The following is a 15812-nucleotide window of genomic DNA, read 5'->3' on the forward strand; positions in this document are numbered from 1 at the left end:
ATAGCAAAAGAACAAAGAGTAATGTATTGCAATGTATATAGACTGAAGACCTTCAAAGAGCTATTTAAATATCCTTGCTTCCTTGCATCACAGCCAACTCTCACTGCTTGAAAAATTAAATGAAATTAAGGTTCCAGGAAATATATCTCTTTAGAAAAATCCTCAGAACTTCAGACAGAACAATTGTGAGGATGTTTTAAGACTCCACTTCTAAGTCTCAGAATTTCTTACAAGAAACAAATGTAATCCCTTTCAGTGCATAGAAAAAAAAGTTTAAAAATAACCAACAAGCTGTGGTGACTCAAAACATCTTCAGAAAAAGCTCTTCAGCCATACATGAAAGCTGGGGTATGTATGTACTATTAGTCTGCTTTAGGAAGGAGAATGGAGTAGTTCTCTGACAGGAGCAGGGAATATGGCAGTCAAAGAGGTGGAACTACACCAGCACCTTCCTGTTTGCTGAAAGGCTTCAGTCCCTGGACTGAAGAGAACTTTCTTGATACCCCAGTATCTTCTGGCAGAGAATCTCACTATTTTTGTACTGCTTTCCCAACACTTGGGATGAAAAAAGGAGTGACAGGACTAATTCACAGTTTTTCTTCTTGGTATACTCCTGCTTAAAAACAGAACAACTCAGTGACAATAGAGGCAGCCAGCAAGCTCCTTGCATGATCCAAAACTGGATCCAGTGGGTCTTTTCCGAGATAGTTTATAAGAAGAGAACAGACTGAGAAGGTGAAATAAGGATCACATGCCACAGGACAGTGTAACATGAAGGAAAGCACAAGAGCATTGACATAGGAACGTTCACATTTAAACAGAAAAGGAGATGAAAAGGACATGAGCTTGAAAAAAAATTAAATCAGTCTCCTACCAGTAAAAGCTAAATAAAATGTCACTGTCACATAGAATACACAGGAAAAAATAAAAGCTTTAAAAGGTGAAAGATGTGAGAAATGAGGAGTAAGCAGAGAGGACAGACTGTCTCTGCCAAAGGAAACAGCTGTGTACTGCAATTAGCCAAATGGTACCTGATGCATGTGCAGTGACTGTGTTGCTGTTCTGAACTGCCTCTCTGTTTATTGCTGTTTCTAATGGCAGAAGTGCTGAAAAATAAAAGCTGTATGCCGGACTGCCAAAAATTTCCTTTAGCTTTTGGTGTTGAAACTATTTTTTAAATGAAAACTGCTAGCTTCCATTTTTGGAAAGATAGTAGCTGATAACTATAGCACAGATACAGATTTATAGCAACGCTTTACAGGTGGGGATCCATCTTTCCTAGACTTGACTACGAACAGAGACAGGACTTGCTGTCCTCACCACAACCATTCCTTGTTCCCATGAACATGTTCAACACACAAAAGATGAACTGAAGGGAAGTCGTTTTAATACGAGCTTTGTGAAGTTGAAGGCGATGACTAAAAATACCATTTCCTCTTATGAATATCACACGGCTACAGCAATGCTTGCCCCTTGCCTTCGAACAAAATGAAAGCCCTTGCTTAATGCAAGGGCCACAAGGAGTCTCAGGGCCTTTCCTGAGTGTTTAAGCGGGTGTGAATGCCTTGCCACTCACCAGCACTTGGACTGCCAGGGACCAGGCGGGTTAAATCAGTCAGGTTGAAGGGAATTGCTCCGTGACTGCCTAATCCCAACCTCCTCCTGCCTTGCTACCTGCTGTCACTCCTTGGGGAACAGCCATTCGACTGCTTCTCCAAGCCAGCTCTAGAGTGTGAAGTTGCCAGAGGGTGAAGAGAAAACACCTTTCGTGCTCTGTGGTGAACAGGAACCAGCATGGGTGGGATGAAGGGAGACTTGCCCCATGCTAAATAGAAGGAAGAGGAAGCAACTAACACAACACCATATTGTGATAGATGAGGCTTCACTACTGGCACTGTCTGGTAACAAACTGTAACGATTCTCTGTCTTCTTAACCAACAGCAAATATGTCCTGAGGAGGAAAACACCTCATATAACTATGTATGGGCATGGAGACAGTGCAAGTGTTTCACAGAGGCTCCCCACTGGAAGAGTAGGAAAGCAATGTCCTTTGGTGAGTTTTAGAATCGCAAACACTCATGAGTACAAGATGAATGACTGGTAGGATTAATTCACTTACTTATTGATCTTGGACACCACAAATTTTCATTTAACATCGTTCGAACAGCCAGAATCTCACGGCTGCTGACTAGTCGATGGCTAGTACAGCAGAGGGAACATTTCCAAGCCCTTTTGCTGATGAGGTAAATCTTAGTGATAGATTCCTTATGGTGATCTCCTGGGGAAGGGTCTCCTCCTACTGCAAAATGGCCCAGTGTCTGGACTGGTGACTCTCTGATTCTATTCTCTACGGATATATTCTGAGCATCCAATTGATGGCTCAGATAACATGGGGACATACTTGTGGAAATCGTATACAGAAAGCTGTCAGGGAGGGAAGAAAAAAGGATGGGCTTGGTATAATTAGGTCTGGATGTACATGCACACTCATGCACACAGTATCTCAGGTAACCAAGGGAAAAATTCAAATGCAGTATCCCATTGTCTCCATACACATGAAGATCTGCAGCAGCGGGAGAAGACAGGCTATTTTATAGGGAGGCATTGAGATATTTTCAATAGTTTCGTCACATGAAGCATGAGGTCTGCTCAGGGTCCTGAATAACTTCTTTGCCAAATTGATCTGCAAAGAAATTGCTCATAGCTAGCTCTTACAAAGCCACTCTGCCCATAAGCAGATGGGTGTAAGGGCCAAAAGTAAGTGTCAGAGGTGATGAAGACCATATTAGGATTTGTGGAGTCACCAGGTGACAGCAGGAGAGATGCTGGGGCTTTAGATGATCCCAAACTGGGCCAGCTCGTGTAGTTCCAGATGGCTGAAAGCTTCCCATGGGCAAATCACTGTGATATCTGCAAAGGAGAGAGAATGAGAAATGGGTTCTGGTCACTGTACATCTTGGATTTCTTCTGTGTGAATAGAAAGGCTGATTTACTGAGGAAACATTAAGGGATGGGAAGAACAGGAAAAATCAGCCTGTACTTGAAGATTAAATGGACAGATGAGCCCTTCAAATCTGGTGCTATGTACAAGACTTAACTAGCTCATTGCATTTTCTCCTGTGCCATCTTTCTCTGTGAATAAGAGCAAACCAGCATGTCCTATAATCTCTTCAGTGACTATGTAGACTGATGTGAAAATTCATTCCTGTTATGTGGTTTCTCCTGTTCTTCTAAACTGCCTGTTGCCAGACTGTGATATCCTAAAAGATATGTGTTATCTTAAAACAGATGTTGAATAATTTGGTCTACAGCATTGAAGTTCTGTAGCTTATTGATAGGTGCAGCTGTGATTGAAGCCTAAGAAGCTGCGACTGGTCACAGGTCATCCAGTGTGTGTTTCTCAAGCCCAGGTGGGTGCATAAAATTTTGAAAACCAGGATTCTGGTGATAACACAAATATTTAACCAGCTGAGATTTAGTTCCTGTGATTTTCCTATATTAATAGCTTAGCATTTGGCATTTCTTTGAAAACCTCATGCTGCTGAAATTCTTTGTCAGAATATTAGCAGAAAACAAAGACAAACAAGCATACTTGCAGTCAAGTATTCAAAAACTGAAGTGTGCCTAAACGGCCTTTCTGTCTCATGGTGTATATAAGCATAAGCACAACAGCTTGTGGAGGGAGTGGTACACTTCTCCCACGGTCCTGAGAGCTACAGAGGGGCCAGGGAGTGAGGCTGCTGCCTGACTCTGCAGATCATCCTCTCCTATGCTGAAGCATGATTGCACTTGCTGCTTTAAAAATGTCTATGATAACAACATCCCACAGTACTTACCTGTCCCCAGTCCCTCCATGCCTGGGATGTCATCTCCAAACCTATAGGAGAAAAGAGTAGATAAGGGGTGAGCTTAGACTAGCAGCACCCAGGAAAGGGGACCCTACTTGTGACCTGAATTACCTTGCCCAGGAAGGCGGCTGGGTGAGCAGCAGGTGAGGAGGAACAGCTCTGGGCTGGGGCCTGAGCAGGAGAGCTAACAGCACGGGACTTTCCCTGGGGCCATGGGCAAGCATCCTGGCTCCTTCCGCAGAGCAACGGTACTTCAGGAGCTCTGCTTAACAGTGCCCCGATGAGCACAGTTTCTTTTCATTGCCAGAGCTCCTCTGGTGCAGAGCCCAAGGAAGGTGGGCTGCCTCTGCTGCAGTGCCCAGTCTCTGTGAGCGGGCAGGAAAGGCACCCTGGTCACCCTCCCCTGGCAGGGAGAACACTCTTACCCTTTTACTCCTTTTTTAGGAGGCTTGCTCTTGAATTGCCTTGTCTGTCTCTGCTTGAACTTGGGAGGCCCCTTGCGCGGTGTGGTGGGACCAGTGGGAGCGTCTCCAGTGTTGAGAGTGGCAGGGGGGTTCTCACTCATCGCTGAGCTGCTGCGTGTGTCAGGGGCACTCCTCTCTCAGGTCCCTCTGTAAGATAATTACAAGGACTGAAACAAAGGCAGGACACTTTGCTTATAATTTCTAGGTACCAATGGTCAGATGACAGAATAATTATGGAGAATTGAATTGTGATAAGACTGAGCATAAGGAAAGACTCAATTCATACAGAGTAGCATGACAGCTTTGCCTTTTGTCCTGCTTGCTAGAGTTAGGATGCCAAACCATGGACACTCCGAACAGGGACACTTAACCCCGCAGTGTGATGACCTGTAGAGTAGTGGAGAGTTATACCTTCTTTTGTCTCAGACGTGGCTGGACTCTTGGAGATGGGTTGCTGCAGCAGCTGGTCCAACAATTTGGACAAAGTAGAAACGCTAATGCCAATTAGCGTTTGGCGTCTAGCTTGTCCTGCAACAGCAGTGTCAGTGTTTTTACTCAAGAGTTCAGAATATGACTACTAGGAAGCATAAAGACACACTTCTGGCTCAGAGAAGTAGCCTGTCCTTGGGAATCATCATGATTTGTTTCTCTTTTTCTTATACTCCTGCCTAAGCATTGCCTTTTGGACACTGGCGGAGATGGGATGCTGAGCTACATGGACCCTTAGTCTGAATGCAGCTGCAATTATGGCCTCATATTTGTTAGTCTAAACCTTCCGGGAAATAGCAGAGGATGCTTTAAGGATTGTAAAGAAGGCTAAGGCAAAGCATTGCACATTTTAGTTTAAACAGTACTCCATTTCCCAGGCTTTTCTCAGGAGAGAAAAGCTTGTAACTTTCCCCAGGACGTGTTATCCATTTTGATGATCTGAAGCATTATATTACATGCATCAACCTCCTCAGCACCACACTGCACATGGGTCAGGCCAGAGCTCCACTTTGCAAGAGCTCAATGGTTATTAGGGATCAGTTGTCGTGTGGCAGATGCCTCTCTGCCGCCTCAACAGGCAGAGCTGCTGCCCTGAGAGCTGTGGTTCCTTCCCTGGCAGGACAGCAGTAACTTTCACTAGTGCCCAAAGGGGAGCTCCCAGCCCCTTGCCAAATTTCATGCTAATTAGTATGTTAGAATGGCTTGACCAAGCGCATTTGTGGACAAAAATAATTGCCATTTCCCCCCCACCCGAAGTCACATTCTTCCCCATGACCATTACATAACTCCTCTCTCCCAACATCTGTGCCTGTGCAGCCGTGCTGATAGCTGATGGAATTAGCTTCAGGATTTTGGTAGTAAAGGCCAACTAATCCCATTATGTCACCACAGTGCTCTGGCCTAATCCCCAGTCTCACCTCCGGGGACACTTCAGACTTTTAATCTCAGAACCACACACGCCATCAAAGATGAGGTAGTTTTGTCTTAGTTTGAGGTTCATGTCTTTGACAGTGCCTGAAACGGTGCAAGTGCCGGAAAGCAAAGCCTAGGGTGCAAGAGGAAAGAGCATCCAAGCAACCCCGCTTTGTCACTGTGAATTCAGTGTGAGGCCAAGAGCTACATTACTGTATCTGTGGCATTCTGGGAATACTTCCCCCTTGACATTTTTCCATCTGGGATGGCATTAGGATGGGTCCTAATGATAGCACCTAGAGGCATGCTAGTTCTTCTGCCACTTGTGGTAGAGCTCCTGCCTCAGCTGCAGGAGGCTGGACGGGGTCCAGCAGTCACAAATGGAGTGGCAGATGGTTGTGTCTGCAGCTGAAGTATGCACAGATGCTATTCCCCTGTCTGTAGCACATAGTGCCCAGGAAGGCAGGCTTCCTAAGCGCACAGCATGGCCACAAAGCCAAGGATCAGCCCAAATCATAGAAGCTACTTATGTGGCTGCCATCTCTGAAGTACTTGAGCAGTTTCCCAGTATTTATAGCTCTATTCTCACAGAGCTGTGGCAGAAGAGGCAAATACTGTTACTTTCATCTTTTACAGAGTGGGAACAGAGGTGCAGTGATTGATGTGACCTCCATTGCACTGCTGGGAGATACTCCAAAATTTCTGGAATTCCAGTATTTTGGGCCACTGGTTTGAAGTCACACAGAGCTGTGTGAATCTACACCAAGAGAGAATTTGGTGCCTCACTGTTCCTCAGGACCAGGGAGGAATTTTAAAAGTACTGCTCTACAACAAAATGCTTTGAACAGGAAACCTGTGCTCCATGGGATGTCTGCATTATGCCTCGGCCTCAAGAGAAATTTGAGCCAGTAGGGTGCCTGGTTACAGTGCTACATACCTTTCCTGAAATACAAGGACAAATACCCACTTCCAAGCACCTTCAGTTCCTTTGACATGTGAAGAGCCTTGGGACCCCTCTCAAGGACTGTCCTCAAGAGTGAAACAGAAGGAACAAAAGGGCTAACATTTCCAACATTTGACCTGATGTCCAGAATTTATAAGATGCAGCTGAGCTCAGTCTTCAAGTGATTTCACCCCCTGCTTTACCAGCCCCTGCTTTCTGCCAGCAGAGTACTTCAGCCACCAAAATGTCTTCAAGGGGCAACTCCTTTTAGTGTCTTAGGTCCGTGTGTTGCCCCTGGTCATCACTCAGTTGAGAAATAGCTAACAGAAAGATTCAGTCTTGGAATCTCCGTCTATGCCAATCTTAAAGTGTTGTATCCACCTGCCAGATACTGTATAGCTGGGATTTAGAAGGAGGAAGGATCTGACCAAATCACACTACATCCTCTCTCTCACCTGGATGAATTTGATAAACGGGATTCAATGATGCTAAAAAGGACAATTGTTTCTTCTTCCATACAAGCCTCCCTGTACCTATCCTACCCACTCACCACCAAACAAACACAGAGAATGGAAAGCAAACCTAATGCCACAGCACAGCCTCCAGCTCATAGCAAGAATCAAGCTACCCTCCCACTGTTGAGCTGGTGGGATTCACTTTCCACCACACACATCTCCGTTTATGCTGGAGAGGGTGCTGCCCAACAGCACCAGAAGCTACCCCAGTGCCACAGCTTGGGAATCAGCTACCCCTGCACATGGCCAGATGGGAGTAGGCAGACTCCCCGGGATCGCGGGCACAAATGAAACACCCATGGCAGCTTACCAATAGTATTTCCCAGTCTTCCACCTCTCCGTACCTCGGTTCTCGTATAATCCTTGGTACCACACCAGATGGCTTGACAAGCGTTCAGTGAGACTTGGTCAACTCCTGTAGTGCTCCGCGAGTGCTATTCTGCCTCACTTCCCCTTGCCTTCCCGGGCTGTCACCAAAGCTCATCTACTGCTGCTGGCACTGGGATGCAGCTCCTGGGTGAGCACTGTTAGTTGTGGACACAAAGCCTGCTGAGCAACAAGATGTTCTTCCACACGTTTCCTCTGCCCCTTCTTCTAACAAGGCGTTAGCTAATTGTTCCTGACAGCATTTCTGCTCAGTCCGGGGTTTAATCCACTGGGTAAGAGCCTTGCTTGCATCCAAATGCTAATTATACCTAATACACAGTAATGTTCTTAACTCAATTGCGTCAGATATTCCACCTCTGGGTTGCTGGCCAGGACAATCATCCTTCTTTTACTTTTCTTTGAACCTAAAGAGGCTTGAGTACTTTTGACAAATGTCATCTCTTTAATCTCTCCCCTCCTCCCACCTTAATCTCTTACTCTCTATGGAAAATTTCCCTGACAGATAGCGCAGATGCCTTGCTTGACCTTTTTCAGAGAGATTCTGTGTTGGATCTGATCTTCCCCGTCTGAGACCTTCAAATACCGACTCCTCCACGTGCATTGTCGTCTTCATGGTGCCTTAAGGGTGCAAGATAAAGAACTCTCATGAGCTGTGCCCCTCCATGCAGTACTACGCTGGGAAGGAAAGCATCCAGGAGGAAATACCTTCTTTTTTACATTCCTTTTAATGAGGTTCCTGCACCCTCAGGTGTTGACCTGATGAAAGATTCTGGCATCATCCTTGCAGCCAGGCTCTCGACAAAGAATATTGTATCCAGTGTAAGATGTCTGTGAGGTATGAAGGGCCTCACAACTCCAGTCTCAGTCGCTTGAGCTGGATGGAGCAAATGCATGCAGGTTCAACCATTTCTGATCCTGTGTTTTACACAGGATCTTGGACCCTTTCTTCTAGCAACAGTTTTAAGATCAGGAAGAAATACAAGAGGATGCATTCAAAAAGACATAAACTAATTTCAAGCAGAACTATATTCCCACAACTGCTTCCTTGATGGAGATCGTTGGAAAGACTGTCTAAGCCCACCCTGGTTAAACAGTGACATCAAAGAAGGGATTCAGTAGCACCAGAGATGCGGCATCGCACAGCATAAACTCCCTGCTGATGTGTGTGTCACTGGGCACGAAAAAGCAGCTACAAGCCCAGACAACTGCATGCTATAACCAGCACTCCTCAGACATCCCCCCGGCACTGTGCCGAGAAGGCTTGGCTAGCTGAGTCCACGAACCCAAGGGGCACCAGTGAGCCACAGCTGAAGGACTGCCCAGCATAACCAGCCGAGTGGAGCCACGAAACTTCAACACAAACCATCCCTGCAGCACCTACTTTTGCTCCAGGCAGTGAGCCCTAATGTTAAGATGAAACAGAACATGACCACACAAACAGTACAACTCCCTCTCTTAGTTACTGGGGATATTTACAACTTCCTGGCACAAAAATCCAAACTTTTTCCCATGGGATTTTATCAGGACTTTCCTCTCCTCTGGGTTTTGCAGCCAGTTCCTCCTTCGTTCCCCCTTCTATCCTCGTTATTGCTCTGAGCTCCTGGAAATACTCACAGTGCCAAGCGCTCCCCTTGCAAATCATTCAATTCCTGTCCTCCAGCCTGTGTAGAAAATGTCTCAAGGTGTCCCTTCCCCTCCAGATATACCCTGCCACCGGGTGACATCAGGACATAAGGTGCCAATCAAGAGTGGGCAGGATGAGGGAAGGGGGACAGCTCTGACTCCAGCTCCCTGCAGGTGCAGCTACGACAAGGTCTGGGGGAGCAGCAGAGCCTTGCGGGCTTCTACGGGACAGCATGCCCCTGCCTGCAGCATCACCTGGGAACACTTTGAGGGTTCCTGTGGGGAAATCTCTGGAGAAACAAGGAGGAACAAGGAAATCACCTGCTATTTGTGTGATACCACTGTTTGTGCACCCATACGCGCACACACACACACACACACACACATACATACACACACACACATGCACATGGAAGGGAGGAGCTGGTCACAGTCAACGCATCTCCCTCCCCTGTCCTGGAGAGCGTATTGAGAAGCTTCTCGGCAGGGCCTCAGGGATAAGGAGTGAGCAGACAGTGCAGTGCGCGCTGCCAGCTCCATGCTGAGAGCAGCAAGTCTGTTTGAGTGAGTTGCAGGACACAGCACCAAGACATGCCGCACAGCCCTGGTGAATTTAGCTGCGCCCAGCAGATGGGATGGTGGGGAGAAGAAGGGGGACCTTGCTATTGCATGAAGGTAGGCTAGCTGATGGGGTGGCCTGTCTCTGGCCCTGGGCTAGAGCTGCAAGGTCTCTTGGAGGTGTCCTGTGTCGAGGCAGGGGAGTTAGGTATGAGTCCCACAGTGGCAAAAAGGGCAGGCTCTCTCTCTTTTTAGTGAGAAACTAAAGCATTGCATGGGTATTGGCAGTGTTACAACTGTAAGGATGTTATCTGAGAAAGGAAAGAGATGGTGCCTCAGGCCAAATTCAAACCTGATGCAACTCCCTTGTCTGTTACACACATTGCTTTATCAGATGCTTTGTATCTCTCATGCATTTTAGTAGCCCATTGTGACTGCCTTGAAAAAAGAAGGGAGAGTCTGGGGATGCAACAAGAAGGACCAGGGCCCTGCTAGATCATCCTCATCCTCAGTTGCAGCAGCACAGTACCTCAGGCTGCTCCAGCCTCCCAGGGCTGAGAACAAGCTTCGATAGCTCATGAAAGGCCTCTGGCTTTTCAAATGGCTCATGTGAGAGGAGCTAAATCCCTCAGTGAGACTCTTAGCTTACATTTAAAACAGTCAATAAGGTCCTGGCCCTTTAGCGGGCACAGAGAAGCTGGGAAATAAAACCCGAGTGTAGCCTTGGGGCTTCAAAACTGGAAGAGAAGCAGCAAATACGCTCAGTGCCCCTGCACGTCCGACGACAGACACGCAGCTTTGGCAGGGCTGTGCAACAATTTCTAGGCCCGGGAAGAGGTCGGGGGCAGCATTGTGTTGGCGTTGGCTCAGAGACCGGTGGTGCGGCAGCAGCTCCTGACAGCAGCAGCGATTACGGTGGGCAGGAACCTGCCTGTGTGGACACAAACAGGTGCAGCCTGCTGGCAGCCGCTTCGGATCCCGCACCCGCTGCTCATTCCCATGCCTCCATCTGCCACAGGCGGGTTTCTGGGCGCTCCCCCTCCCCTGCTGCCTGCTGCTATGCAGTTAGAGCTGCTCGGGAAATCGTCTTTGCAACCCCCTAGTCCTCCCAGGAAGAGTGTTTTCTTTCACTCTATTTTTTTTTCTTTGAAATCTTACAGGCTTTCTTTTTATTTTTAAATCATAAAAAATTATATTTTTTCAGCCTATGCATTTTCAAACCATCCCCTTTATTTTCCTGTTTTTCCCAGTGAAAGCTAGTTTGTTTCTCTTAAACAAAAAGTGGACATGAGAAAATTTCCATTGTGTCACAGAAAGCTATTTTTTTCCCTACTGAGAAAAAAGGTAGCAGAAACTGCCCAATCAGTCCTGCCTATTGTGTTGCTTTTTACTCTCCTGCTATCACCAGGCCATTTCCCCTCTCTGTTTCCACCTTCTTACTCTCTCTCCCTCTCTATCCCTCTTTCCCTTACAGACGGGGTGGCATTTGCTCTGTGGGGCTATGGGGGTCCAGCTCCTTTGCACAGCAACAGGCACCAGCTCTGCATCAGCAGCCGGCGTCACCGGGGATGGATGACGAGTTTTGCCCAGGAATCGTGTACCTGCTCTGTTCCCGCTCGACAGTTTCTGTCCCTCCTTGCCCCTACCCAGCTCTTCTCCAGGCTCTTCTTCCCATTGCCCCGCGATCCCAGGAAAGCCAGCGCGGGCCTGTTGGGCCACAGCAGCTGACACCAGACCAGAGTTGTGCCAGAAGTTGCGGGACCAAGTGGTAGCATCAACACAGTCCTTGTGACCCCAAAGGGAAAAACCATGAGCTTTAATACCTCTGGCCAGATTATTCTCTATTTCAAAGAATCACTTAAATATCTCCAAGGTTTCTGACCCTGTTTATGAGCTGGTAGCCATGGTAACTATAGTTGTACCAGAAATAGCAGCTCACTTGAATGGCAAAAAACCCACAAGTTTACAAGACAGTGACTTTTCTAGAGCCTGGCTGAGCTTGTGGGACTGTAGGAGGAAATCTCAGCTGCGGCTCAGGCTCAGAGGTGTGGTGGATGGGGGCTGTGGCTGGCACTGGCCACGATAACTCTTCGGAAACACAGCTCTGCAAGCCTGTGCCAGGTGCTCCTGAGCCTTTGTGCCTTATTGATAGAGTTTTATCACTTGCCACACAAACGTATTTGCCTAGAAATGAGTAGGGAATTTCCAAGGCATCTGCTGTTAAACCTAGGTTTCCCTCCGGCAGATAGGCATCCTGAGAAGCACTGTTGAATTCCTGGCTAGAGAAAGGCCTGGATTCAGAGTGAGATTGTCTGTTTGTCTTGCAGAAGGCCAGTGAGGTTGTCATGCTAAGAGTATTTCAGTGAGAAGCTGAGTGTACCAAGGTGTCTGCAAAAGAAGAATCACATGCTGCAACTCTGCCCCCTGCCCCACGCTCATCATGTTCCCACGCAGCCTCTCATCTGCCTCTGAAAAAAGGGAAACAGCTCTAGAGGATTCAGCTTTGCATGGCACAGATATCTGGCTTTTTGAATACATGCAAATCAGTCCATCAAAGATGCAGAGAAGTCTCCTTCTTAGGGAGTTTTATCACTCTTCAGGAAATCCTGCACCATTGCTCTGGTTTCAGGATTAAGCGTCTATAACAGCCTGTAGCAAGCAGGGCTTGTTGACTTTGGAAATCTGTAGCTGCTTCCTGATACAACAGTAATGAGTGTCTCTGGGCTCAGCTCACAGAAGAGCTTGGTCTTGACTCTCATTTCTCAGGCCCTGGAGACGGCTCTGGCAGTGGGGCAGAGACTGAAAGAGGTTGAGGACTGTTTTTCCACTGTCAGGGCTCTAGAGAGAGACTTCCAGGGTCGGTATGGCAAAAAAGGTCCTTTGAGTAAGCAGAAATCAAGCCCTAAGTTTTAGCTGAACTATTGAAAATATCCCTGCCTATGCTAGAGACTGGGGGGCGCTTGGGGGCATGAGTGAGTCTACAAGCCAAGTGACTGGGGAGCTGCTTTCCCTGAAAGGAAAAAGACACTCTATGTCGAACCCTCTTCTGGTTATGCACAACGTTACACTCACCAGCATCTGCCCGCTTGCTAGGAGGCTGTCTCACCTATCCGAATTTTGAGATATATGCCGGAAAGAGAAGCTTTTCTGCTAGGCATGAGGGAGGCAGAGGGGGCTGTAGCACACCTGTGGGGGGGATGCAAGGGCTGGTGTCCCAAGGCAGTGGCTGCAACGTCCCTGCCTCTGTTTCCTGTGACGGGGGTGCTCCACAGCACTGGGCAGTTCACCCAAACCCGTACTGTGAACCTGAGCAACCAGGACATGGTGCATTTCCAAGGCTTCCTCAGGAAAAAAAGAGTTCCCTGCTTTTCTTGTGCAGTCAAGGGTGCTCGATTTGTGCATGTCAGAACATCATTACAGGCCCTAGGCTCTCGGGCGCCAACACTTTAGGATGTGCTGTGTGCTAAGGATTTTTATAACAGATGATATAAAACCCATGTAGCCTGTCATACACTTCCTTTTTTATCACAGCTACATTTTCTTCCTTCTGAGCAGTGTGCCTGGCCTATCATGGAACAGATAATGAATAGTCTTACCTCCTAATACTCAAGACTATTTTCCCTAGTTGGTATTAATATAAGGAAAACAGAATGAATCCTCTCATTTTTAGATAGCACATTTCACTCAGGGATCTGAAAGCACAGAGCTAAATTTTTATCAGCCCCATTTGTAAACATGGAAACTGATACACAGAAAGTTCGTAGACCTACAGATGAGACCCAGCCGTCCAGACATCTCCCATGGGGACTGCTGTGCTTGGCCATGCAGCACAAAAAGCTCAGTACTTTATAACTGCTACGTGACTCATTGTTTAAGAGCATCTCCCCCCTCCCCCCCCACCCGTTGCTGAGTTGTCCCATGAGAAAGCAGTAACATTAGTGAGCATCCTTTCCATGCACTAACTTTGCTTAATGTCTGCATCCAGGCTAGCGGTACAGCTGCAATGGGATTGAGTTTGTTAGATCATTTTAAAAAGCCTCCTTTCTTTCTCCTTTTTACTCTACCCACAATTAAAATATCTCTGCTTTTTTCTTTTATAAAATTAATGTTTTCCTGGATGCCATTTGCAAAACAAACCCAACAATAAAGTCCTGAACTATGACCTAACAGGCTTTCCATCTTTTGATCAAACCCAAGTAGTTAATCTTGTTATCTGTGTGACTGCCAGAAGGGCAGAACATGTGGTGGCTCTTAAAAATGACTTGAATAACACCGTTTTTACAGTGTTGTCTCAAGCATCTTCCTTAGATTTGTCTCTATATTTCTATAATGGATTCCTTCTTCATGAACTACATGTCATATACCTGTTTGGAGAAGCAGTGATTGAATGATCCACTAGCACTCACTGAAAGCGATCACCCATTGAACTAAACAGGGAAGGAATATTGTCTTGTTTAAAAAAAATGAAAAAGAAGAAGAAACAGTAAGAGGGTGTTTTTATTTAAATGGAAATGAGATGATTCCAGAGCTTTATTCAGTTTGTAGCAGAGAAGCAAATGATTCAGTGTCACTGCACTAAGAAGAAGAAACTGTGCACAAGTCAGCTCCAGATGTCTTCTTTCCTGACAGCTCCTTTTCTCATCTTTCTCTGAACAATCAATACTTTCTCCTTGGCAACAAGCAGCCCAATCAAGAACGGCCCTTCTGAAACATTTTGGTAAAATGTTCCTTTCTTCTTCTTAAGGGGACACATCCCTTCCTATTGCTTTCACACCATGCTGCAGACATATTCATCTTTCCTCCTCCTACTAGATAAAAGCACCACTGCGCACTCTTATTCAGCTCGTCTCTTTGCCACCACCACCATTATTATGATTTTTTCCTGTAACAGCTGAGCCTTTCAAACAGGAATGATTGCTTCTGGGGAGCCTCTTGCCTTCTGCTTGGGAACACTCCACTAATGGGCAGAGGAGGCAGCTCTTCCTGCTCCATTATCTTGTCTCTTGGGTGGTTGCTCCCCTCCTGGACACACGGATGCTAAATGCTCTAAATGCTCTAGCTGGGAGGCGATAGCAGATCCCTGATGGAAATGAGTGTGGAAGGGCAAAAAGGTAGGGGATGGGCATGTAAATCAGTTTTCTAAATTTTCTTCTTTTGTTGCTCAGATATATTGCCAGGGACTAAGCCTCCTGTTGTCCCCTTAGGATTTTGAAAATGCTTAGGTTTTAATGTTTCTTATGGCCTTTCAGTCAGAGATTCCAACCTTCCTTTTAATTCAGAACCCCTACATGCTTGCTTTTGAGTGGAGGTGCACGCCTCTATAAAGTGAACTAAAGCCTCTTGCTGGGAAGTCTTGAAGGCTATTTCCGTACTGAGGACTTGGAATTGCAGCCCACTTCTGGGATCCATTCAAGCATCATTAAGCACATCATAAACTCAGTGAATCCTTTCGGAGCTATCATTGCATGCTGGGAGTGCAGGGGCTGCACAAAGGATGTTCAGAAAGGGTTGCCTGCACAAAGATTTAGTAGCGGGGTCCATAGCTGATGGCATATATGAACCACAGTGGTGAAAGTTATTTATGGAGGAAGAAAAATAAAAGGAGAAGGGAAGCGTGGCTGGGAGGGGAGGCATGCGGGTTCAGGGGCTCCTGCCCAGCCCAGCAGCCCGCTCCTCCCCTGGCAGAGCTAGTGGGGCCCTGAGGCAGCCTGAGCCTGAGCCACGAACTCCCAGTATAAAATCACAGTCTCTCTCTAGGGGTGTTTAGCACAGGCAGGGCAGAGTGCAGCTGGCAGGGGAGATTTTCTTGGGCCAGCAGAAGAAGAGGGAATCTGCCACAGTTGCTAATTTGGCCCCAGCTTCAGCTCCAGCTGTAGCAGAGGAAAGTCACACTGCAAGGAGGAGTGCTTGGATAAATACCTCCCTAACACCCTGCTCAGTGAGCAGCTTAAGGCTGAGATTTGGTTACACTTACTGAGATTTGACCTTATGTAACCACCTGAGAGGCCATAAAATAACCTGGTCCTCTTTTAAATCCAGCTTAGGTCCAGGACTTCTCTAGGACACCACCCCC

The 15812-nt window shown here is 46.9% G+C and overlaps 1 protein-coding gene across 4 annotated transcripts in view; it reads right to left on the reverse strand.

The window, feature by feature from the left end:
• PDE6H (phosphodiesterase 6H) overlaps positions 1 to 15812 on the reverse strand; it is a 21847-nt gene continuing 6035 nt past the window's right edge. For 2 of the 4 annotated variants that reach the window (XM_068939322.1, XM_009677572.2), the window contains 3 exons: positions 4274 to 4459; positions 3837 to 3877; positions 6 to 2910 (listed from right to left, as the gene is read on the reverse strand). In XM_068939322.1, coding sequence (XP_068795423.1) covers positions 2834 to 2910; positions 3837 to 3877; positions 4274 to 4413 — 258 coding nt within the window. In that variant the 5' untranslated portion in view covers positions 4414 to 4459 and the 3' untranslated portion in view covers positions 6 to 2833. Of the gene's footprint in view, positions 2911 to 3836; positions 3878 to 4273; positions 4460 to 4723; positions 4786 to 14240; positions 15631 to 15812 lie in introns of those variants that run through there. The other 2 variants (XM_068939329.1, XR_011140325.1) reach the window with 2 other exon arrangements.

The sequence above is a fragment of the Struthio camelus genome, chromosome 1, assembly GCF_040807025.1.
Source record: "Struthio camelus isolate bStrCam1 chromosome 1, bStrCam1.hap1, whole genome shotgun sequence".
In the NCBI taxonomy this organism is placed as follows: Eukaryota; Metazoa; Chordata; class Aves; order Struthioniformes; family Struthionidae; genus Struthio; species Struthio camelus.